Here is a 27,351-nt window from a genome sequence, read left to right on the forward strand (position 1 = left end):
AGTTATTTCAGATTACGAGTTACTGGGTCGGGCTACGTCATATTAAGCTTTTGTCTCGGAGAAATGCCCATTTCAAAGTCTCAGCACCAAATGGGAATGTAGTCCCTAAGTTGAGCTATTACTCGACTGTCGCAATGTAGGCTTATTGGTGACGTTAGTGCTTCGCAGAGCACGTCAAGTGGTAGGTCCCGGTCATTATGATTACCATCTTAACAGCCGATGGACATAGGCCTCTTGCATGGACTACCAAATAAAACTGTTTTGGATGTCCTTTTTCCACCTAGTGGGTGGTCGATCTATACAGCTTTCCGGTGCGGTGTCGCCATTCCAGCACCTTGGGACCCCATCGGCTCTTGGAATTATGTGCCCTGCCCTTTGTCACTTCAATTAGCGACTCACTGAGCCACATCAGGGACTTAGGTTCTTCAGCGGATCTCCTCATTCCTGATTTCATTTCCATCTGAAAGATTTTGTTACAAAATCAAAAACATTGTTGGCCTAAGCCAGCCAATTTATCTCCATATCGCCTCCCATATGGAAGGATGCTTAGCCCTGTAGTGGGAAGTTAAAATGACTTATAACGAATCATTATCAGCCCATATACCTACGGCTCACTGCTGAACTCGAGTTACCTCTGAGAATGAGAGGGATTAGGCCAAATAGTCAACCACGCTGACCCAATGCGGATTGGCAGACTTCACACACGCAGAGAATCAAGAAAATTCTCAGGTATGCAAAATTCCTCACGATGTTTTTCATTCACCGTTTAAGACGCGTGATATTTAATTGCTCAAAATTCACATAACTGAAAAGTTGAAGACGCATGCCCCAGATCGCATTCGAACCTACACCCTCCGGAATCAGAGGCAGAGGTCATATCCACTGGGCTATCACGATGATGAATAGTTAAATAATAGCTTAAAAAATATGAACTTTCTACCTAAAGAGGATGTTACCCTTATTTTACAGAAGTAATAATCTCCTTCCATCTCTTCCTTATTCCTTCAGTAGTAAAACATGTACGAGTAGGTACAATACAATGTCTAATTAAAATTATAGAAGTACATAATAAAAACACGTAATTTTAGATTAACCTTTATTTTAAACGTTCTTTCATAAATAAAACAAAATAAGCTTTAATCAATACGAACATTGTTCACAATTATTGCATTAACACAGATGCAGCATGTGGATTTACATATTTAAATATTGTTATTTGTAAATAATACGGTCATTGACTAGTATCGATTTAAACAGATTTATTAACATATTAAAGCTCACTGTAAACGTAGTGTTTTATCACGTGACGGGACGGGACGTGGATTTTTTGGAAATATTGTTTTATACCAAATACACACGTGTATACGGACGGGACGATGACGTTGTGTTTATACGTCCCGTCCCGTCGCCACTCGCTACCACGTCCATGCCCTAATGCCTAGTTCTGACTACTTTAGGTACCTATTTTAGTCGAGTACGAACAATTTTTGGGCGGTAAATCCAAAAATTGTTCGTACTCGACTAAAATACTAAAGTAGTCTGTACGACCAGTAACCGGGTTGAGTATGCCGCAAACCTTTCGAAAATATAACGGAATATTTAGTAGATATTTTTTTTATATTGAAAGTATGCAGTAACTTGTTTTATTCCAATAGCACCCCTACTCGTAAAAGCTATATAAATGTCCTCAATTTATTACAAAAGCAGACCATGACCCTATTATTTACAAAAAAAAAATATTTTTAATCTATGGGTACACATGAGTTTTGGCTTGGCAGGTTGTAATATTACATAGCTAGACATCAATATTAAAACAGGAACACACAAGTACAAAAGGAATTCCATGTATGTTATTGCACACCTAGAGGAATAATAGTTAATAAGTAAAAGTTACCATTAATGTGATGCTGAAATTAAAAAAAATATTATGCTCAAAAAACAGCTTCTTAAATTAGGGTTTGACCGAGTAACAATTTTAGTTCAATTTTAGCCTATAATTTATAAGTTGTTTTTTAAAATATTTAAAAAATCCAATCAGACAAATCTATATCATATTATAATCGGACAAAGATAAAATAAAATCTACAATTAATAGTAATAGTACCAGAGCATAAATTGTAACTCGGTCTGCTCTTTCCCTAATATTGCACTAATAGAATAGATAACAACTTAAATTGATTATTTTGTAGTCTAATTTACTATAAATTAATTCCGTCTGATTTAATAAAATTGATAGCTACTATGTCTGGTCACACAAAACTGAATACTTTAATGAATTATTCATCTACAAAAATGTTTTAATTCGTCTATAATAAATAATTAAGTATACATATAATACAGGCATCTTTTTTTGCGGAAATGGCGAATGAAATTTTACCAAACAATGATTTTAAGAACAAATCTTGTTATATTTAACAGATTAAACAATGGCAATCATATCATCATGTATTACTATAGCAATAACCAAAGATAATTTCTGTGTATTGCTGTATTTTATAAAATGATAATGCTTTAACCTCATCATCCATAATAAAATTTAATAAATAATTTTTCATTTTATTGTATGCATGCTCATTTTAGGGTAACATAAAAATTAGGCCTCCTTTCAAGTTGAATGTTATCACCTCTATTCATTCTTTCTGATAAGAATTGAATGAAAAAGTATCGTTACAATAATAGATAAAAAAATAATGTGGACTATTATTTTGAAAATTGAAATGTAATAATTTTATAATAACTGTTCCTACTAAGTTCTTATGGGCCAAAAAAATTATACTCCAAAAACAAAGATATATTTTTTTTAGTCGTCAAGTTTTCTATTTACAATAATATGATAAATTAAGAATTCACACTCCTATTACAGATATATCACATTCAAAATTTATTTCTTTTTATGCCTCTGTAGTTAAATTGTTTGAAAGTATAATGATTTTAATATATTGTTCTATAAACATTTCTTCCTTATAACATCAATTTTTCAATTAAATATTTATTTAATATGAATATTTTTCGCTGTATACACACACAAATGGAGTTATAATTGCATAGAATTTGTTTTAAAAATAAATTAAAAGAAACCATCAGAATGTATTTACTTTTAAGTTTTCAAGTAAGTCAGTCATTATGGTCACATCAAGCATGACATACGTAATTGACATTTAAAAGCTCGCTACATACGTAACGTGTGTGTGTGTTTAAATATGGAATGGAAATAGATTTTACTCCGGATTAACATATAGGCTACTTTTTATCCCAAACAAATCCATGGTTCCCGTGGGATTTGTGAAAGACTGAATTCCACGCGAACGAAGTTGCGGGCGTCCGCTAATATCACATAATGTTCCAAGAGCACGGATCAGGTTCCGTCCACGTCCTTACGCCGTTCCGTATGTACCGACCTTTATATGGACGAACAAGTCTAGAATTTACAATTCAGTTTTTGATAGGTCATTTGATTGTGAACTTGAAAACTTTTTAGCATTAACCTAGACAAATCTTTGTTTACTAGTTCTGCATCAATTTACGTGTCTATTGTGCGAATTAAGAAAAGTAAGACCTAAAGTGATGGTAACTTATTTGTGAAGTGAATTTAAATGTAATCGCTGTACACAACTTTGGCGATAAAATAATATTAACCTAAAAAGAAGTTATAAATAGTTAACCAAATATAAATAACGAAACTGTCCTAGAAAATGTCTTTTGACAGTTGTGGTTTGGTACATACATGGGGGGTTTTGTCTTCTGTATTTAATAATCCTACGTTACAGGACACGTGATTATATTAGATCAGTTAGATTAAAAGTTAATAATAAATTATTATAAGAAATGCTCAAATTAAAATACTTGTTAATTGTGAGTGCTATATTAAAATAAGTTTATATATAATTTTCGAAAAATATAAAATAAGCTATAGACAAAATTAGGTTCAACTAAACACACACTTACTAATTGATTGCGTACATGTAAATATCTTCCAAATTATAAGTAAGTAATTTAGTAATTTTATTGGAATAAAATGCGAAACTGACGGCTGCCGTCATAACTATCACAATTAGACAGTAACACACACAACTAAACACCACGCATGCAATGGCGTGCGTATGAGAGGAAATTAAAAAAGAACGATATTTATATTTTAATTCTAAAGATTTTCCATCCAAATTAGTTATATTACGGTAATTTTCTATTGTATATGTATATTTAATGCGTTATTATGTAAAATCAAGTAAAAAGGCATTTTTAATTGGGACAATCTCTCTGATAACTACTGCTATAAAAAAACAAAATCAAAAATTTATTTATTTCAAATACAATATTTTTTAATACAACAATCGAGTAGCTCCCTGGCTTCCAAAGTAACTGTCATTGATTGATTGATTTTGGAAGCCAGAGTGAATGGATGGACTTGAATGTGGCAGTATAGGCTTAAACACCAACACCACAGACTATAATTTAATTGGGATTCCCAGTGTAAAACTCAGACTAATTACCTTCTATTGGACTTGTAATGCACTAAAATTCACCATTCAATTTTGTCTGTCGTTTTTTGAGGGGGACGAGGTAAAATCACATCGAAAATATATCGAACAATAAATATATCCTGTCCTTACTACTGTGACACTACACACAACTATAAATATCGTAATACACACATGTGTAATTTAACACAGTGAAACATTGATTCTATATATGCAGTATGTATGAACACTTTTGATCATGATCATATACTTTTGACAGAGGGGTAGCTAGCGAGCTAGCGAGGCAGGTCCTTTAGAAGGTAATTGAACTCAGACTGACAATTTGTAGGACATGTTCCTTAAAAGCCCTGTGAAGTGTCTCTGTTTATTAGGCAATGGCTTTCCGCTTACCATTAAAGGGGCCTAATGCTTGAAAAAATGCGTTTGATTATATTACGTAATTTATTTAACGATATTTTTTGCTGTAAGAGTGCAAACGTATCCCACTTCCTACAAACGCTAATGTTTCGAAACTAACAAAATGTATGGGAATGACAGATCCGATCGACAACTTGATCACGTGACCTGTAGACAGTGAATGTCATTCCCATACATTTTTTAATTAGCGTTAGCGTATGTAGATCTTTCTACAAGCGCTAACGCTAACGCTAACGATTCGAAGTGTCAAATGGCTACAGGCTTATTATTTACTACATATTAACTCATTACATAGTAATAGTAATTTTATTAATCTCCTCTTTTCAATGCACGCCAAAGCGTTCGCGGCTTTTGGTTCTATTAAAAAAAATAAAATCCTCCCACTCTCGTTCATTCTGTTATCATTAATACTGTTAACCAGAGCCTAATGTAGTGCAAGGTTGCATTATTGCCTTATTTTCAATATGTTTTTATTAAACGACGTATTGCTTTCAGAAAACAAAATGGACGTACATTTTCGAAAACATCCCATGTTATACGAAAAATATTTAAATTTGATGAAACACTTACACCTAATAGTATAGCGTGTGAAGTTTTTAAAAGGATTTCTTTTTAGATTATAATAATAATATTTATTGATATACCTTCGAACATTTCGATACATCTCCTCGAAACATTCCAGTAGGTCTAATAAGCGCGCCACGTATTATATAGACCAATGCTGGTCGAACCTAATATAGCTCTTTTTTATTCTTTATAAGTTAACCCTTGTCTACAATCTCACCTGATTGTAAGTGATGATGCAATCTATGATGGAAGCGGGCTAACATGTTAGTAGGATGATGAAAATCCACATCCCTTTCGGTTTCTACACGCTAAATCGCTTGGCGGTAAGTCTTTGTGGCAGTAACTGGCCACGGCCAAAGTCTCCCACCAGCCAGACTTCGACCAATTAAGAAAATCTCAATCGGCCAACCCAGGACCTAGTCTTGTAAATCCACCGCACATGCCACTGCGCCACGGAGGCTGTCAAAAAGTCATTTTGTCTTCACAAAATAATGTTGTGCCGCGAATCTTAGACCTACACGAGTCGATAATATGATTATATAAAGATACACGTCAACGTTACACATATTAAAAGCCACGACAACAAACATACGGTATATCGTAATATATAATAATATAATATGTATGTAAATTATTTATTATGCGTCAACAAGTCACACGTTATGATTATGTGCACTCATATTAAGCTAAATATGTTGAAGAGTTATTCGTTAACAAGTTCAAAGGCTCCGACATCGGACTAATTCATAAGTTTAGCAGTTATTGCACTCGACGAGCTCACGCGTCCATAGCTGCATTCGCTATTCACCCTACCATACCCCGCCTCGGGCTAATTACATATGGACTAGTATCGCACCCAAATAAACGAACAAAATTGTCTGTCATTTTGTGAAAAAAAAACGAGTTTAAATTAGATATGAATCAGGAGCGTAGCTACCGCCAATGATACGGGGCCCCCGGTCTACAGGGGCCCCTTAAATGTGAAAGCAAAAATTAATAAAATTTAATCCTCAATCCTTAATCTCATGATTACCGGACAAAAGAACATAAAAAACTGCTAAAGAGCTTTTTCGGGATTTGCCGCTCGTCTATTGGGTCCTCCAACTAATTTTGATACAAGGCAACCTACGCCACTGGTATGAATCTTATACTGAACTAGAAGATGTTGACCATTTTTGACATCAGATCGTTGATCATATACTTTGAAAGTACCGTCTAGCGAATCAGGTCCTTATGTAATTAGTCTAAGTCCCCCGCTAATAAATAAATTGTGTATAACTCGTGTTTTCCGCGCACCAAACCCCTTTTGAATTGTTTCGGTATAATTGAACGTAATGAATTTATAACTGTACACTTCAATCTCAAATCAAGCCTACAATTGTAGTCACCGACAAGTAAGTTGAACCAATATGACTGTCTTCTACGCAGGTACAGTTATAAACTAAAGTGCTAAGCACGCAGCACGCGCTTAGTTGAAAACAATCAAATAATTATAATCTGTTTTTTTATTGTAAATATTGATAAGTCGAGTCCATTTTGAAACATGTTGTTTATTGGATTGATAGATGATTTCTTTTTAAAATATGTCAAAAGGGGTTTAGAGTCGCGAAAAACACGCAAGTTAAGATAATAATAGCGAATATTTCGTACTAGGAATAACTAAAGATTCATTATAAACATTTGCAATAATACACTAAAGATACAACATCGCCTACTCAGTGACTAGTCTAACGTATAATCCAACGTACAAACAGCAACAAGTAAAATATACATCACATCGGGAAGTAGGGCGCCCCTCCCACTCCGGCCCTCTGTACACTCGCACCTCACTCAGCCGTCACGCCGTTATACCTGCACCGATAACAACACAATGATACAAATATAATAGCCGGCCGCTCAGAAATTGCGTTTCTGACATGTCGTGACAGTTTTTTAATTTGTATATAAATTAAGAGTATGCTATTAGTAAAGCAATGTACAAGTAACAGAGTATCTGCGATCATTACTTTCGGAGCTACAGGGATTTAATGAGTCAGATTTGCGGCGCTGTCACGGATCCCTGAAAAACGCCCCATACAAAATGGTACGAACTAATGACGTCGTAGGCAATTAATGATCGTTAGATTTGTATGGGCGTTTAAACAAAATTACTAATATTTTTGTTATTTCTGCGTAATTACGTTCCAGTACGTTGTTATGTAGAAACTGAAATGGGTGTGGATTTTCATCCTACTCCAAACAAGTTAGCCTGCTTCCGTCTTAGATTGTATCATCACTTACCACCAGGTGAGATTGTAGTCAAGGGTTAACTTGTAAAGAACAATAAAAATTTTAATAAAAAAAAATACAACCGACTTTAAAACCTAAAAACGTGCCCACTAAACTAAAAGGTGAAAAATAACATCATAATATGTTCTACCTGCTGATGAGTATGAAGGCGGTGCTAAGCCGGTGATGTATTAATTCAAGCCATGTGAGAATATCTTATAGATTTAGATTTACATTTCTGACAGTCCTGTCAGAAATGGCTTAAATTAAGACAACACCGGCTAAGCACCGCCTTCATACAAATCAGCAGGTAGAACATATTATGATGTTATTTTTCACTTTTTAGTTTAGTAGGTACGTTTTTAGGTTCTCAATTCGGTCGGTATCTTTTTTTTTTATGTATGTACACCGATTACTCAAAGACGCCTGCACCGATTTCTTTTTTTGTTTGAAACGGTATAGTCCACATTTGGTCCCATTGCCATCATGTCAAGATCTGATGATGGAATCCTGGTGAAATTGAGGGGAACTTTCGAAAATTATATGGGTGTCTTTACAATAACTTTATCATAGAATATATTAATTAAAACTAAGATTTTTTTTTTTTTCTATAATTTGATAATTTTTTTCTATAATATGGGTGTCTAGTGTGTTCGTATACTTGACCTTTTTGAAGTCGGTTAAAAAGAAACACTATACTCACTATGTGGTTGTGGAGTAGTGGTGCGGCGCGGGGGGGTCGCGCTCCGGCAGCTTGCGCACCTTCATAGTGCCGTCCGCGCCGCACGAGAACACGCGGCCCGCGCCGTCTGCAATAAACGTTACATTTCTCTTAGTTATTAGGCTTGCTACACACGTAGCGTGTTTTTCTCGGGCGGGAATTCTCATTAAAAAAAAAATGGGACGGCGATGTGGTGCTTACATAACATCACGTCCTATCTTCGCCTTCGACCTTTAGTTGAAAGTTTGCCACTCATCAGCAGATGACCCATCCGATGGTGAGTGGCAAACGATCGTTTATAATACAGAAATACCGCTGTCGATCCGTCAAACCAGGTCATTGTGATAAATTTAAAAAGAAAATAATCTGGTAGTTATAGTTAAAGAGTTAAACATTAGGTATTAAGAATAAGTATAAGACCGCCAACTTGCATCAGAGAGACATGGTGGGTTTAAACGCAGTACCCCCCGATAATGTGTCAATATGAACCTATTACAGGTTGGTATGGACACATTTATAAATTACTAAGTCCCACTGTTTCGCTATAAAACCATGTATACAGGGGTATTTCCCATAACTTTGAAGTTATGGGAAATTAAGAAGTTAAGAGCCGAATTGCATAACATAAACTTTTTATGTTTTCATACAAAGTAATTCAAATAATTCCGACTATACATGTAACACACGTCTTTATCTATCCTTGCATTTTAAAATACGTAATCGTAGTGGTAAGACTGTCAATATCAACGAGATATTGCAACTAGCACTCCGCACTTCACTAGTAAGCTACTTCAAGATATTTAACAATGAAAAGTTTGACTAGGTCATAATATAAGGTCGCTATTTAAGGGGAGACAACATCTATTTACAAAAGAAATATTTCATTTCAGAATATATGTTCCTTAGACATTGTTTATTAATTTTCCTTAGAGACGGCCTTCCTTCCTTTTTATTTTTTGACGGCCTCCGTGGCGCAGTGGTATGCGCGGTGGATTTAATGACGGAGGTCCTGGGTTCGATCCCCGGCTGGGCCGATTGAGGTTTTCTTAATTGGTCCAGGTCTAGCTGGTAGGAGGCTTCGACCGTGGCTAGTTACCACCCTACCGACAAAGACGTACCGCCAAGCGATTTAGCGTTCCGGTACGATGTCGTGTAGAAACCGAAAGGAGTGTGGATTTTCATCCTCCTCCTAACAAGTTCGCTTCCATCTTAGATTACATCATCACTTACCATCAGGTGAGATTGTAGTCAAGGACTAACTTGTAAAGAATAAAAAAAAAAAGAGAATATAACCCTAGAGTTATGGGAAATACTCCCGAGCACCCTGTATAAATATGCTTAGACCATTATAACTGGTATTTGTTACCTATATGTATTTGTGTGACGCCTTGGCCGATGTGTTTGAAGAACGAGCTCCTCGCGTGCTCGCCCGCGAATGTGTGCAACAGCTGATGCGTGGCTAAGGAGAACACCTGTAACCATAGCGAATAATACCATTAGAGTATGTGGTGTTGGGGCAGCGTGGTGGGTCTAAGCTCCATTTCTCCCCTCTTATAAGGAGGGAGGCCTGACCCTGAAGTGAGCAGTTAATAGTCTCAGATTTTCATTTTATTTTAACTTTAATTCATTAACCTCTTCACACACAGACGGCTAGTCAGTATCGATTTACCTGTTTGTGTTTATACCTGCCTACCTGTTGTGACGAGAAAAAAATAGTCAACCTAACGTTTACATATTCTAAAGGATTCATACTTTCACTCGCTCGATTGATATGGGCTTTGTCTGTTAACAAAACCAGTAAAAATTTAAAAAGAAAAAAAAATTGTTATTAATCATATTCTGGACTATTTTTTTATTCAACCCATTGGCGATATATTTTATTATATATTTAATTTGATAGAAAACAATTTTCATTCAGTAAACAGATGGGTGAAGGTCGTCTTAGATTGGGATCCTCTACTAATACACTATACAATACATACAGAAGTTTTACTTCACAAGAGCAACCTACTTTAATATCACCGTCCGCAGCGCCAATCGCGTAGTAGTCCTCCCTCGGCGACAGCGACACACACTTGATGGGCGCGTGGTGGGCGTGCAGCTTATGCCGAGGGGCACGCGCGCGCAGGTCCCACACGAGCACGTCGCCGCGCCGCCCGCACGACACCAGCGCGCCCGCCTGCCCCGCCCACGCCACGCACGCAGCGCCGCCCTCGTGGCACGTCCACGCTGTGACCACAAACGACAACTTAACCATGTGATCACTTTATCATGCGAGCGTACGGTACGTAAACGTGACCAGTTTTGACGTTGTAATGCAAGAGTTCGCAAACGAGACATCTTTAAATGGAGGTTGGTATGCAAATGTACGCATACGTGACTTTGAACTGACGTTGTAATACAAGCGTATGCAAACTAGACAACTTTAAATGGACGTTGTTATGCAAACGTACGCTACGTGATAATTTTTGCAAATGTACGCACTGTTGTTGTTATGCCAGTTTACTTTGAATGCGACAACTTTGAATGGACGTAACGCAAGCGTAAGCAGTAATTAAGACTTTGAACGGACGTTGATAGCAATCGTACGAAAATGTGAATCTATAAACGAGCACTGTTATACTCGCGTACGCAAATATATCGACTTTTGAATTAACTTAGTATTACAACTTCAATAATTCAATTTTAAACTAAACACAGTTAAATTTGGACTTATCGCAAATGTAATAAATTTTCAAGAGGTACTCACAAACCACTAAAGCTTTCTTTACGGGCATTAGTGTATCCCAAATGGCAACATTTTTACTCTCCGAACTATGACCAGCTGTAATAAAAAACATTTATTTTAAATCTTTAATAAAAAACCACATAATGTCAATCAATCATAAACACAATTCTTTGTTTACCTGTGGCAACTAAACTACAGGAACCTAAGAATACAAAGTCGCTTATGCCTTTACTGTGGCATTGATGTGTCTGAAACAAACGGATAATCTTATTTTATTACAAAACAAATAGATTATATAGATTATATTACAAATATATAAGATCAAAAAAAAATTAAACTGGCCGCTCTAATTTGGCTCAAATTTCGCAAACAGCCTTCGTCATTAAAATTAAATTACAATTAGTAAATCGGTTGACCTTCCAGGTCATACTTGTAAGTATTAGATAATTTGAAATTTAGATTTTTTAAATTTAAAAAATTAAAATTAAATTCCAAATTAAATTCCAAATTTAATTTTAAATTTAAAAATCTAAATAAAAGTGAAAATTAATTTTCATCATTTTTATAGATCGTTTTTAATCTAACGGTCTAAATTGGTTCAAATCATATAGGAAATCTAAAAATGACCTAATTTGGTAAAAAAAAAAGATTATGAAATTTTTAAAAAATTGATATTTCTTGACTTTCCGTACTAGCCTTAACTATTACTTATTTCTAGTTATTACTAGTTTCTATTACTTATTTCTAGTTTAAACGACAAGTTTCGCTAAAAACTAGATTTTAGAAAAAACGGGGTGAAATCAATATCTTCGCTATTTAGTACTAATAAGTACTAGCAATTTAAAAATCATCAAAATGTTTGTACGTACAAAGAACGGTCTCGGCGAAGCGTGCGGCTGGTTGCCAGTGGCGGCGGAAGGGTGCAGCTGCCACAGGGCGAGGTTCCCGTCCGCGTCCGACGCCGCGAACTTGTTCCCGTAGTCGGAGAAACGCACGCGCGTCACCTTCGCGAACGCGCCGGGCGCGCGCGGCGACCACACGCACGAGCCGTGGCCCCACTCCCACAGCTGGACCGAGCCGTCCGCGCCGCCTGTCAGGTCTGATGTAGACAACAGTTTTATTTATTAAGATTGTATTTTATTTATTTTAGATTGAATGAATAGGAGGTAATTCATTCAATCTAATCTCCTTCAATAATGAACAAGTTCTCGAAAATTACTATTTTACGGAAGGCTAGTTTTTTAACTTTCAATAATTTTTTGTGTCGTTTTGTTGTGTGTTTTTTTAAGTAAATTTAAGATTATAATACTTGAAAAACACGTTACTTTTGACAAAAAAATTCAAAACGACAGGTCATTTTCGAGATGTCACGATAGGGAAGCAAAGAAAATATTAATTACTGGCACCAATTTAAAATTGTTGACTTTGACTTAATAAACGATATCTTTTAGCACAGAATTTTAAACAACGAAAACAAAAACAAAGCTTTCCGCTGTACTGATAAATTTAATACGTTGTTCCGACACTCTTCCATATTTGGTTATCCAAATTCCAAAATTATATCTTTTATCTCTTGGCGCGCATCTTAATCTTGCTGGTCTTGATGTCTTGGATATTATCTCGGGTAAAATTTATGGAGCAGAGATATTTAGCAATTGACAAACGATGAAAACAATAATAAATTCTGTGCTAAAATTACCTATATCGCTCTTATCACATATCGCTTCTTTGAACGTAACAGCGGTAAGTCAAAGTTAAATAAGGGTAGCTTTTACCTCTTCCGATAAAAAAAATAACCCTCATTGTGTTTTAGAGCTCTTTCGTTCTAAAGCACCGATATTTACTGACTTTAAATATCAACAGTAAACATTAACAAGATGCAACACAAACTGAATACAAGGCAATTTCTAAACGCTACTTTTCAATAATTTTATACATGTAATAAACTTACATAGAAAAAAAATCCGAAATAGTATAACTATTCACCCGTTTCAGACATACTTACACAACGGTTGTGAAGGATGTGCGGCCATTCGTTTGATATTGTCAATTTTGTGTTTGAGTACCTGAATAAAAATGTATCATAAAACGAAAACTCTTTATAAACTCCATTAAATAATAAAATAAAACATATTAAATATAACTTAAGTCAATAATACAGACACAAGCTTCAAAATAAAAGTTTTTGGACATTTTCATGACAACATGATAGCCACTTAGCACACATATCAATCAGCAAGCGCCTATAGTTAACCAAACAAAGCTTTGCAAGTGTATCGATTATACATTATGTATTTTTTCTTCTAATATCAAAACAACACGAATCTAAAAAAAAAAGAAACCACCAAAATATTTGAGGACCTATAAAATAATGTCTACGATGAGATGTGAAAATAAAACAAGAACGAATCGAAACCAAAAAGGTAAAGAAACCGATGGATACTGGCGAGTTAACGAAAAAATGTATAAAGTTACTCCACAAAACAAAATAAAAGAAAATAAATTTCATCGAACGAAGACTGTTAACATTGTTAACACTGTCAAATTGAAACACTCAACTAATTAAGGTGCGCATCGGGTAGAGGATTTAACAAAATAAGTTACAATAAAGGATTCTAGATAAGGTGCATTCGGAATTCTAGGAAAGTGAGTAAGTAATGAGGGTGGATTGGACTGGATTAAACAAATATTAATATGTAACATATAATATGTGCATTCCTATATAATATACATGTAGGGAGTATGTAAAGGTCAGGGAGGGAGGGTAGAGAGGTTACGGCAACCACTGACCGGTTTCATTAGAAGCTTGGAGCGATGCAGCACCAGGCGACAGTATTTGGCGTCGTGGCAACCAGGAAACTGCAGGCCCTTGACCTGCGGCCAATATTCGGTTACGCGCACACATCTTACACTCTCCCTGCCATAATACCTTAGAGAAGGGTACCACTTTTACAAGTGGACTCAAACCGAATTTTCAAAACCTATCACACTGAACCTTGACAACGATACAATGAATAATTTTACCGTGCAAATATACATTCAATGAGTAATTTTACTGCATGAATTATCGAAAAAAATGTACGCATAGCTATCGAGATCCGACAAACAACATCCATGTCCGTTTCATCATACTCAGATGTTAACTCTACCATATTAAAGAATAAAGTTAATGGAATATTATTCATTGTATATGAAGAGCTTTTGCAAAGTAATGTTTGATTATAATCAACAATACTCTTTCGATTTTTTTCCAAGAAAATTGTTCATATGTGTAATATAAATATATACGAGTATATGTTTAAGTAAACGTAAATATTAAGAGATATTAGTTAGTTAGATTTATAAGCGAAGCGCTTAGGCGGCACGCAACATTATCACTTTGTAAAGATAAATACACAAAACCCAACACCATTCTGAATGCCCTACACCTACTGAATGAGTGAATGTATTACAGAAAAGAGAAATATAATCAATTTCGTTTAGAAAACTTAAGAGACCAAAAAGCGCAGTTTACAGGTAACAAGCTCGCGAAGAGTGAGAGGATAAGCTTTTAAAAAATTGACGGAGAAAAAAGGTTAACTATAATATGTGGCAGGGTAATCAGATGATTTGAAACACTGCATCAATCTTAGGATGATTTGGTAATCTACGGCACGTTATCACCATTTCATCATCTTCTTTACTTTACCCACTTAAGTGGGGTCGACAAAATATGTATTTAAGCACGTTTTTACAATTTACCTATCCAAAAACCGTCATGACGTCCGTCCGATGAGCGTCGGTATTTTTTCTAGTGACTTACTGTCGCTAAAAATAGGTCAGGCAAATTTTGCTTTGGATTCTCAATTCCAAACATGCGTTCCTCTGCAATAATTCCAGGATATTTGCAATGATCAGATAGTCTGATTAACCTACGACATCTACAGGGGAATATCATTCACTCATTCGGAAAGGCCATAATTGTTAGTGAATACTATACACGTACTGTGACAACGTATGCGTCGTGGCCAGTTGAATTTGTTTGACTTGTTTGTCGCTCGTGCTGTGAATTTTATTTCATCAATTCAAAGGTAGAAACCTAAAGGCCTCCCACGCAAACATGATTTTTATTGTTTTGATGTGTTTATTAGTCAGGATTTTATATACAGAAAGGAAGACAAACTTCCAATGACAAACCCCCAGTGAATTGTTACTCCTCAAATATGGTACAAAACAATACGGCCATTATCACCTGAGTCGCAAATAGTAATCTTCTGGTCATTATGGAGTTTATGATGTTCAACTGAGACGAAAATAGCCGTAAATACCAAGAGAACAACCGATAAAATAAGTCTGATAAACATACCATCTTACTAATAAACATTGTATAGTTGAATAGCTACACAAAGCATTGTCCTCCTTTTTCTAATATCAAATTACTGATGACAGAAGTTGATGTATAGCTTATTCACATTTTATACAACTTTATAGAAAGCCCAGAATTCCAAAATCATTTATAATTATACTTTCAGTAGTTGCAGGAATTATCAATGAAAATTTAAAAAAGTTTACATTGTTTATTATGGCAATTTTACTTTACACAGTTAGTATTAAACTCACATATTAGTGCAAAGTTAGATCAAAATATTTAGTAAGATTGGTTATAACGTCAAGTTGCAATTTTCTGAACAATATTTAGTATTATGACAAATATTTAGAAAATGGTGCATACACAAATCTTTGAACTGAATTGACAAGTGATCTATCCTTTTCACAATGATAAATCAGTATTCCTCATAAAATCACGATTAAAAACGGTGAAAAATATTTAAACAAAATTGTCAGAACAATGACGCGAGATTTTTATATACCTATTAGATGTCAAAGTTGGAAGTTTTTCATGAACGTATCTTATAATATCCAAAGAATGCATGCTCATTTTCTCGAACAAGAAAGAAACATTTTGGACATATCATTTCAGTATAAAAATTCGTGTACAACAAAATTAGCACCAACCAATAAACTTATACATAACCTGGATTATTTAAACAATTCAACCCCTGTAATGCAATCAGAATTCCCAGTAGTAAGTAAAGTGGAATACTTACGACACTAGCGCCCCGGCCGGTCTGGCCGGCCATGCCCACCGGTGCTTGCGGCGCGTTCGGGTTGAGTGGCGAACTATTGCCGGTGCCGGGGACCGAGCCTCCATTTGGTCTACAAAAGTGATTTATAGGTCATCGGAAATTCGGGACTTAACATCGAATGATCATGATCATTCAATCCACCCAACTTTGGGCGGTCGAATCCGTTGATTAAATGATCGTACCTACTCCTAACAATCTTCACGACTATCTAGTATCTAGTCATATCAGTACCGGCACGAATGGCGAGAGTGCGCCGATTGGCTCTCTAGTTGCATTCCCCCGCATTGATTAGCAATACACTGGACATGGGGTGTCCATGTCCAGTGTATTGCGTGTGCGACAGTACCGATGCGCAGCTATCGTCTCCGCATTTCGTTTAGTTTAAAAGAAGTCACAGACGTCCTCCAGACAGGAAAGCTTTCCACTGGATCTAATCCCTAAATAGATTCCAGTTTCTCTACATTAGTCCAGAAAGAGGAAAACTCCGTTTTTTCATTCTCACCTACTTCAGCACGGCTTATTACTTATATTTACCACTTCCACATTTACTGAGCTTCCCACAAGCAGGTCGAACCTGGTGAAGGCAGCTCCAAATCTCTTCTTAGCTTACTAGTTAGCAAACTACTAAAAAATCCCAAAGCTATTAAGCTAACCCAAAGATCCAGTCCGCTTTACGGCAGGCATCAGTCATCATAGCCAGGGTACTCTGAACCTGTTCCTCCTCACCCGGGTGTCCGGTCCACCAGTTAGGGCTCTGTGAGACTCACTTATCATGATGCTGTATAAGCAGGAAGCCGGTGTCCGGCAGCGAGGCGGGGTCGGCCGACAGCGCCAGCAGGTCCACCTCACACTCGTCCTCGGCCCAACACGCGCCGCCCTTCAGCAACAACGACACGTCCATCTCTTGCACCTCGCGAGCCGTCGCTACTGCTAGCAAACCTCCTCCTACCTACGAAAAACAGTAATATAAACGTTTAATGTTATTGCAGCGACGTCCTTATATGCGGCTTACACTAGAATGAATTGGCAGAAGTTATCAAGTAACTCAAACGCGTCAAACAAAGTTTAACAGAGGAGTGAGTATATTAGGTACATTTATGCAATCAGTACAATATTATTGTACATGAATTATAGTCACTATTATGAAGCCGAAGTAACGAAAACGCTTACTCTAAGACGCGCCCGCGTGCCCGTCCGTCACCCCGGCTGACATCGACTGCGTGCGCCGACGAGAGAACACTTACTCTATTGAGACAGAAAGCGGCGATAGTCCTTCCTGCTCCTTGTGTATAATCCTGACCGGACTGTGCAGGTCGTCGTCCTGCGCCCGTCCGTCACCTCGGCCGAAATCGACTGCGTGCGCCGACGAGAGACTACTTACTCTATTGAGACAGAAAGCGGCGATAGAGTCCTGCTCCTTGTGTATAATCCTGACCGGACTGTGCAGGTCGTCGTCCTGCGGCCGCGTCTGGTGCGGCATGCAGCCCGCGCGTCCGTCCGTCACCTCGGCCGACATCGACTGCGTGCGCCGACGAGAGAATACTTACTCTATTGAGACAGAAAGCGGCGATAGAGTCCTGCTCCTTGTGTATAATCCTGACCGGACTGTGCAGGTCGTCGTCCTGCGGCCGCGTCTGGTGCGGCATGCAGCCCGCGCGTCCGTCCGTCACCTCGGCCGACAACGACTGCGTGCGCCGACGAGAGAACACCGCTCGTATAAACACTTCCTGTCGAGCAAAAGGTTTCATTTAATTATCATTATCATCACTATAGTCTATTTTAATGGCTTAGTGTAACACAGGCCTCAATCAATTTCCAATGAGATCTTTAAGGCGTAACAATAAGATCGCTAAGTTTCAGAGATCAGAGGATAAGAGCACAGAAAAACGCCGCTAGTACTAGTAGTACCGCTAGTAATTGGTTCCTGCCAATGAGGCAAAAACTTAGAATTTACATCGGCCCCAAAATTATAGTAACGCTACTATCTATATCTGGGGTTACTACAGATAGCGCTTTTGAAACTTAACGGTATGGTAATTTTTCATAACGCATTCAACTGCTTACTCGCAAAGTCAAACGTGAGTAAACAAATTTAACTTCAAAAACCAACTATACAATTTTCCGCAAATAACACCTGCGTGTTGGCTCCGCAAGGAGACACGAATGTCACACGATCAGTCATGGGCAGACACAAATGAATGCAAACACACAAAACAGGCTCTTCCAAGACTCGATTCACATTTGACCACAAAACTACTTAAACTAAACCGTAGCAAACTTAAAACTGTTACCGAACTAATGACAGGATACTGTTCACTAAACAAACATCTTTCGGTTCTAGGTATAACCGACAGCCCTCTTTGCAGAGCATGCATGGAGGAAGAGGAAACCCCGATACATGTTATGCTTAGATGCAGAGGTGTATCGAAACAACGCGTAGCACACATTGGATCCCCAGCAACACTCCATGAGGCGTTCGGCGACCTGGGCGGCCTGCTAAGCTTCTGGAGCGAGCTCGGTTGGCTGGAGTGACTCCGGCGGGGACCAGCACCGAAGGGACCTACGTACAACGGCCAAACCTTAGTGGCCAAGTGCGGATAAGGCCCAGGAAGAAAAGAAGAAGAAAAACACCTGCGTGTATTCAGTGTTTACCTGCACTAGTTCTTGTCGCACCAAGAAGTTCCACAGACGTCGGGCCGGCGCGCTGCTATACAGCGATGTATTGAACGGCGTATTGTGTTTCTCTAATAGACATCTGAAAACAAAACAATGTAGCACTGTAAGTGTTCTGTTACAATTCTGAGTTCTTTATATTGTTTTTTTTTAAACTAAATGTAAACCGAACATTAGGGTGTCCCTTATTTTTCAAAGTTTTAAATTTGTAATGCATAGGTCCTAGTTTTGTTCATTTGCCTCTAAAACACTCGAAAATAATTTTTTACCTTAATTGAATAACGATAACCCGTGCCGACTTGCATCGAAACATGTTCATACATAGTAGCGGCGCATATTCGCGGTATTTGTCATTTGTTGTCAATTATTCTCACGATTAGCACGTATTGTTTTACATTTAAAAGATGGCAGTGGATTTAAGAAGTAACAAAAAATATATTTTCTTAGTTAGTAACGCGAATTATCAAATAACAGGCGCAAAGTTACCGTCAAATCGTCAAGTTCTAGCAGTACTTTTGTTTAACATTCGCGAAGTGAAATTGTCTGTTAGTGAAAGCGCTAATCTCGTCATTCGGGAGTGTATTGTATATTGAAAAAAAGCTAGAATCCCTACCAGAGCTATACCTAACTGGGTAAAAAAACTTGTTGATCTACACCATGCTTGGTTTGCTTTGATTATTTGACATAGCGCACGCTGATACTTTAGAACGGAATAAAATTGAAGAAGACAAAGTATTTTTACAAAAACAATGAGAACCAGGGCGTCCAGGATATTTAGCGGGTGTAGACAAAGAGTTGGCCAAAAAAGAAGAAAGGGCAAGACAAAGCAAATTAAATGAAGAGAAAAAAAGATGTGAGCAAATGTATTATGGAGGTTTATCGTCATCAGTTAGAACGCAACATGTTATTCAAGCGGAGGGACAACAAAAACAACTTACCAGCTCTAATGGAAGTTTTGAGGACCAATTGGCATCCACCTCTTAAACGGTAAATTCAGAAACTACTACAAAAAGAGGAAGGAAAGACTTCATCACGCCTAAGATAGTTGCAGCTTTAGATAGATGTCAATTAAGCGTAAGGGATTCTGTCTATAAACTTCAGGCTGTGGTAGAAGCACTAGATCTTGGCTGTGATGATTACCCGACAAACATGTCGTCTATTTAACGTATTCGCACACAGGGTCGAAAGGATAGAGCGGAATCTATTAAATCCGATTTTCAAAATAATATGTTTGAAATGGTGACCGTTCACTGGGATGGGATATTATTACCTGGACTTGATGTACCTAAGAAGTTCTAAAGAAACGCCTGCCAATTTTAATTTCATTTGGAGAAATTTATAAATTGTTAATACTGTCTTATTTATTGTCGCAGGAAAATCATTAAGTGATTTTGTGTCTGTCAAGAGCACAAATTTATTTAGTCGATTAAAAATTGATAGGGCGTTCCTCCAGACACCCATTTCTATATGGGATGACGTGGGGGATGGGGTGTTACCTATACAGAAGCAAAAAGGAAAGTGCTTTCTCTAAGGGCTGTTAATGATACGGCTATAAATAGCTGTAAAACTTATGCAAGATTTTCGTGGTTCGATACTGCAAAGGAAGAGCAAAAGCAATTTTTGCTTCGTTGTGTTTAGGAGCATAGAACTCTGTACCCGGACTGTAAAAAGAAACTTATCCTAAAAAAACTATCCTGCCTTATCCGTAATTTTATCTTTTAATAAATATTTTATAAAAAATTGAGTATTTCAATTTATTTAGTTACATAACGGAAAGGGTCAAAAACCGCAATTTTTTAAATCTTCCGGGCCCTGTCGGCACGGGTTAATGTTGACGTAGGAAGATTAAATTTTGTATTTAAGTTAGTCTAGGTAGTCTAAAAAGAAATAGGGGGTATGCGTTTTAATATCTAAAAAAAATTTTTTTTTGCCCATATAAGGGACACCCTACCGAACATGCAGTATTCGTTAACACTGTCGCTTTCAGCAAATGAAAGCCATCGAAATTGACATTAAATGATTTCTAATGTAGATTCCAATATTGTTCAATTGTGAAAATTTACGAAATATTAATTGAACGACATTTTCGATAAAGCTAGTTGAAGGCTTATTTTTTTTATACTGCTACTTTATAAAAAATCACTATGAAAAAACACGCTTGCTTAAATGGTACTTATTTACTAAATACCAACATTGAAGATGGTAGTGAAAGCAAAATTTCATTGCACTGGCATGATAAATCAAATGTTTTGCACAACCACTGTGATGCCTAGCGGTCCTATGGTAAAAGGGTTAAAAAGCGACTAAATCAAAAGGTTTCTGAGCACACTCTCTGAAAACTCCTTTCGTTTAGACAGCCAACCCTGCGACGGTGCTGTAGGGTTTGATATTATGACTTAACAAATAAACTAACTAAACATACAAATTATACAAATTGGAAAACTCCTTTTTCAATACAAGTTCACACTGATTCTTCAGGATATGCAGTGCATTTTAGCACCTGTGAAGTGATAGCCATTAGATACCAATGTAAGTTTCATCACCTGTACTTGTTGATAGGTGGGCCGGACGTCTGCTGCTCAGGGAAGCAGCCGGGGATGTAGTTGGGCGGCGGCGCGCGCGACTCTAGTGTCTCCGTCAACTGTTGCTGCCACTGCTCCACGCGCCGCAGCGCGCCGTGCACCGTGGGGCTTGTGGTCGCTAGTTCTGGACCGAACAATCATCATTATAACGAACTACTACAGGGCCGGTTTTCACTGCTTTATGCAATCCTTACAAAAAAGAATAATAAAATGAAAAATTAACATTACTAACTTAATATAAAAAAATTAGATAACTAACCCAATAACAATCTATAAAACTTGTAAACCTTAATAATAATTTTCAAAAAATGTCTGTAATTGTAAGAAAATAAAGCTATTTTTTTTTTTTTACTACAGGACCGACTGAACGAATTGACCACTCGAAATGGCGTTGTACAGGTTGTTTATTACGATGCAAAACCGAAAAATGGTAAACTTTTGATAATGTTTATGTTTATTTTTAAATTAATTTTGTTTGACGGTAGTTATTAATTACTAACTCGCTATCCTATGGGCCTCATAAGAAGGCTCAGAGTCACACAGCAGGCGAAAATTAGAATGAAGAGATCCGCAAAGGAACCAAAGTCACTGACATAGCTCAACAAGTCACGAAGCAAAAGTAACAATGGGAAGGGCCGATGGACGTTGGAGTCCCAAGATAGCAATAGCAACACTAGAAAGTGCAATGACCGAGATAATCTCGTTAATAGAAACAAAGAAAATTAAATCAATGCCGCGCAACTGCTATCTCTTCCATTGCGTTAGTGCGAAACAGATGGGGCTGGGACGTTCTGACGTCATTCGACGTAATTTTGTCTACATTTCTATTCACTGGACACTCGTTAGCACTTCAGGTGGACTGATGACATCAAGCGAGTCGCAGGGATTCGCTGGATGCAGGCGGCTCAGGATCATGATGTTTAGAAAAGGTCTATGTCTAGCAGTGGACGTCTATCGGCTGATATGATGATGATGATGATTCATTTACCTGACATTTCAATACCGCAGAGCTGCAGGAAGTGCTGCAGCTTGTTTTGTGCGAGCCGCAGCACGGCGACACGCATCACGTACCACGAGTACGAGTCCGGCTCAGAGTGCTCCATGTTGGCACCTTTGCGCCGCTTCTCACTTCTGACAACATTGCCAAATAAGATATTTTGAGAAATATGTATACTAATATTACAAAAAGCTAAAGTTTGTGAGGTTGTAGGAGGGTAATCTCTAGACTTAAAACTTCTTTATGCACGCTCAGCTTAAGGAGGATACTGGTGAATGTGTTACGAAAAGTGTAATCCAAATGAGGTACTATTAAATTTTAAAAGCGCCATCTGTAGCGACATTGCTAAACTACGACACAATACAAGTAAGCCCAGCGCTGAAACTGTTTAATCGTTAAATGGCATGACTGTGAACAAACCAGTAGGAAATTGTGAAATAAAGCAAATTCGATGAGAGATGGCGCTACTAATCCCTCCTAATTTTTAAGTTTCTCTTTCATGTATTATTTTATTTTCGAACGAAATTTTACTTCAGCCGTGTGTGTCTCACTTTTTTACGAAGCCACGTTATTTGTGAGTGTCATGTCATCGGCTATATTTTATACCCAAGGAGTCTGCTAATAAATGAATAAACGTACTTCGTATTTGAAGTATCGAAGATATCGTCATCGTCGTCGGCTTCGCTTCCACTTTCGTCCGCATCTTCGGCGCCGGATTCCGCGGAATCGTAATCATTATTTTCTGGATCTTGTTCGGCTGTCGGCTGGAAATTAAGAAAACAGTCAACTACATTCCTTTGCACCATCCAGCTTTATTAGCATACTGACGCCGCGCAGTTTCACCCACGTGGTTTCCGTTCCCGTAAGAATATGGTGATAATAATATATTACCTTCCTCGATAAATGGGCTATCTAACATGAAAGAATTGTTCAAATCGGACCAGTAGTTCCTGAGATTAGCGCGTTCAATCAAACAAACTCTTCAGCTTTATAATATTAGTATAGATATTGTCATCTATAGGCCTAGGGTGCGAGCCATGAGATATTTCATGATATGAGAGATATGGATTGTCGTCCAATAGCAGTATCGTTTTTTTTCGTTGCGATAGGTCGAAAGAGTGCTATTTTTGATTCCGCCGCTATTGTTCAACATTATGTCTTCCGCTCATCACGAGACATGTCATTGACGCCTCCAAGGCCGACAGACGTTGACTGTAGAGAAAGTTAGTTAAAATATTGAAAATAAAGCTTTCTTCTTCGTTGCGATGGGATGAAAGAGAGAGCGATATTTTCAGATTCATCTATAAACAAATTGAGAAATGGGCTCGTCGGTATAGGCTTGTTTAAATACTCCTGCTGTAAAGGAAAACTTACCTTAGTAAGCAAGAAGGTGAGTATACTGCAATGCGGCGGCACGAACTGTTCCCTGTAGGTGGGGCGCCCCTCCTGTATGTTCTTGTGCGGCGTGGTGGGGCTCAGTCCCAATAAACGCATGTGCAGTAGCGCCCTCTTCTCCCTAAGTGACGACCATACTGACGTGCCCTCTGTGCGCTCGACGAGTTTCGGCTGTAGATAACATTTAAATCTTAATATATCAATGCTAAAGGTCATTCATCACGAAATCTCGCAAACTGCTTGACGTACAAAAATTAAATTTGGCAGGGAGGTAGTCTATAGTTAATAGGTATCTGTTAAGAACGGAATTTGCGATTGGGCCGAATTAAGGAGGTCTAAGGGCGGACGGAGTCCGCTAGTATCAGTAGTGGATTTACAAGACAGATGTCCTGGGTTCAATCCCCGGCTGGGTCGACTGAGGTTTTCTTAATTGGTCCAGGTCTGGCTGGTGGTAGGCTTTGGCCGTGGCTAGTTACCACCTTACCGGCAAGCGATTAACGCTCCAGTACGATGTCGTGTAGAAACCGAAAGGGATGTGGATTTTCATCCTCCTCCTAACAAGTTAGCCCGCTTCCATCTTAGATTGCACCATCACTTACCATCAGGTGAGATTGTAGTCAAGGGCTAACTTGTAAATAATAAAAAAGTAGACCAGGGAAGTGACAGAGTGGTGGTAAAACAGGAAAAAGGAAACCAAGTGGCGGACTTTACCTGAGGCTGAGCAGGAGCTGTGGTGAGCAGTCTCCGAACCCCTCCTCCGAACAGTTTGGCGTGCGCCTTCCCGTCGGTGTTGTGCGCCGACAGTCTATACAGCAAATGGGCGTCTCTCGCCGCCAGCGCCCATCCCAACAACGCCAAGTAAACGCCGCAGTAAGCTTCCGCCAGTAACACAGGTAATCTAGGAGCTTCCTCTTCCTCTGCGGCGCGGAGAGCTAGTCCGCGTAATGCTGACACACCTGTTTATTTAATAACATTTAACAACAGACAAAAAAAAACTGTATAATGATATAACCAATGGAACGGCCACAACTAAAACAAACCTAAAGGTGCTGATAGACTTGAGCATTCACTTTGAGCATTCGCATTTGTGCGAATGTTACATCACAGAAATGCATGAGAATATTTTAGCGAGCATTGTATAGAGCGTTCTAGCGAGCAGATTTGCTTAGAATGGAAACATCGATTAAAGCGTTCGCTAGAATGTAAAAACAGAGAAATGCTGGATGTTCGGTTACATGTGAATGCCCAAGTCTATCAGCACCTTAAAGACACTTTTCATGTTGACCTCTGTCAAACTGTTTATGTTGTAGAACGTGCCCAAAAATTAAACATACTCAATACATAAATTATAACAGTCTCGGCATGTTAAATAAGTTTGTCAGTTATATAATTTTCAGATTTTAATACCTATAGAAAAAAACCTGATTACCTATTTCAACACTTAAACGTTAATCAACCAACGCTTAAACGATAATCTTCATGATTGTAATTTACCAATAACTATACTCTTTAAATGGAAATAATATTTATGAATAGCTTCTTAATGTACTGTTATCAAACGAACTAAACAAGTCTCGTTTTAGAACTTTCATCGAAAAAGTTTCGTGTACTGTTTATAACGTACCAGGCCATTTGTTGGGCGGAGTGGTCACAGTAAGCTCTTCAGTAGAATACCGCCGCGGTCTTATCAACAGGTTGCTTGTGCCAGGAGTTTCGGCGATCATTCTACGGAATAATACAAAAAAAATTAATTATTCCGTAAATCAAAAACACCTGAAAAGTACAATTATATTGAACAATATCTTGTTGTTTTGCAATTTTATATTCTAAAGACTTCTCTTCTCTCTCCATAGCACGCTGAACGACTTGGAGTTTGTGGACTAGTCTCGCTGTCAGTGTCCATGTTTCGGCACCGTAAGTCATGACAGGCAGAACGCACTGCTCAAAGACTTTCGTCTTTAAACATTGTGGTATAGGCGACGAGAAGACTCGACGAAGTTTGCCAAATGCTGCCAAACCCAACTGTATTCTACGATCGATCTCCTCAAAGCTGTTTCTACCCAAATGCAAAATTTGACCGAGGTAAACATATTCAGAAACAACTTCCATTGAAGATCCATCAACAGTAATAGGTCCCGGAGTGACTAGATCATTTAACATGACCTTGGTCTTGTCCACGTTGTCCAGGTTCTGAAGACTTCAATAGTTCAAATTAGCAGTTATAAATTATCCATGACAGCTAAAATTGTCGAAGAAGCCCAAAAACCCATACAGATACGGATTACGATACAAAACGTAATAGACCCTTTTTTCTTGTTGTTCCTAAACATCAAGAAAAATAGAGTTGAAAATGGAATTGAATAAAAAGGTGTCTAGCAGTGCGATTGTAAAATGGTGAGAGAGGTAAGGGTCACATAATTTTTGGCGCAAGTTCTGAACATATTTTTCTAAGCATAAGCATTTATCTTACCCATCATGATGCGCATGTTTCAAGCTAAAGGTGTCAGAGTCACAGAGACTCTGGTAGATGCAGGCGGACAGCGCGACGGCCAGCTCTCGGAGAGTGTGCAGTATCCGCGTGGCGGAGCCGCCGGGGATTCCCAGCTCGCTAAGTGTGCCAAGCATGTCATGTGCTACGGACTGAAACAAACATCAGGTAGTTATTAAACAAATAAGGTTTATTTTTTAATGCAAATAGGCTCGCGTTTGATCTAACCTGATGGTAAGTGTAGATACAGTCTAAGATGGGACACGCTTGCCTAGAAGGTGCCTATTCACTCTTGTTTTGAAGACTGAATAGGCACCTTCTAGGCAAGCGTGTTTCTCACCTTTTAAACCTTCCCTATACGTCCACGAACATTTGAAGACCAAGATAAGATAAATCCGTTCAGCCGTTCTCGAGTTTTAGCGAGACTAACGAACAGCAATTCATTTTTATATATAAAGATATAGATAATAATATTATTAAAAAAAGTAAAGTTTGTAAGGTTGTAGGGGGGTAATCACTGGATCAACTAAGCCAATTTTAAAATTTCCTGTACCAATAGAAAGTCACTATATTTGTAAAATTTTATCCCCATATTTCCACGGGAACAAGTATGGAAGTGGAGTAAGGAACGGATGAAAGCTCGAGGCATCGGCTAGTGTAAAAATAATCCTCAATAGCACTGCGGTTTAAAAGCTAAGGCTGAACTGCAATCAAAGACTATGCACTATCATCATTCCCCACATGTTAGAACCACTTCATGACTGTCCTTCCTGGTTTTACGGATCATTTTATATAGAGCTATTAACACCATTTCAATGTCGTACAGGTTTTGAATAGCACTTAGGACTATCACGTACCTACATCTATACTACAGCCTTTCCTGATGAGTACTGTTTATCAACAAACAAATT

General features: G+C 37.9%; 1 protein-coding gene across 3 annotated transcripts in view; it reads right to left on the reverse strand.

The window, feature by feature from the left end:
- Positions 1-1,082: 1,082 nt before the first annotated feature.
- Positions 1,083-27,351, reverse strand: part of LOC112046776 (dmX-like protein 2) — an 83,391-nt gene continuing 57,122 nt past the window's right edge. For 2 of the 3 annotated variants that reach the window (XM_052886512.1, XM_052886511.1), the window contains 10 exons: positions 26,423-26,592; positions 25,577-25,677; positions 24,664-24,908; positions 23,932-24,123; positions 23,197-23,321; positions 22,549-22,691; positions 21,522-21,684; positions 18,958-19,060; positions 17,687-18,032; positions 17,073-17,254 (listed from right to left, as the gene is read on the reverse strand). In XM_052886512.1, coding sequence (XP_052742472.1) covers positions 17,688-18,032; positions 18,958-19,060; positions 21,522-21,684; positions 22,549-22,691; positions 23,197-23,321; positions 23,932-24,123; positions 24,664-24,908; positions 25,577-25,677; positions 26,423-26,592 — 1,587 coding nt within the window. In that variant the 3' untranslated portion in view covers positions 17,073-17,254; position 17,687. Of the gene's footprint in view, positions 7,314-8,433; positions 8,540-9,817; positions 9,924-10,462; positions 10,681-11,200; positions 11,276-11,357; positions 11,428-12,048; positions 12,279-13,184; positions 13,246-13,969; positions 14,054-16,266; positions 16,376-17,072; positions 17,255-17,686; positions 18,033-18,957; positions 19,061-21,521; positions 21,685-22,548; positions 22,692-23,196; positions 23,322-23,931; positions 24,124-24,663; positions 24,909-25,576; positions 25,678-26,422; positions 26,593-27,351 lie in introns of those variants that run through there. The other variant, XM_052886513.1, reaches the window with a different exon arrangement.

The sequence above is a fragment of the Bicyclus anynana genome, chromosome 17 (assembly GCF_947172395.1).
Source record: "Bicyclus anynana chromosome 17, ilBicAnyn1.1, whole genome shotgun sequence".
Lineage (NCBI taxonomy): Eukaryota > Metazoa > Arthropoda > Insecta > Lepidoptera > Nymphalidae > Bicyclus > Bicyclus anynana.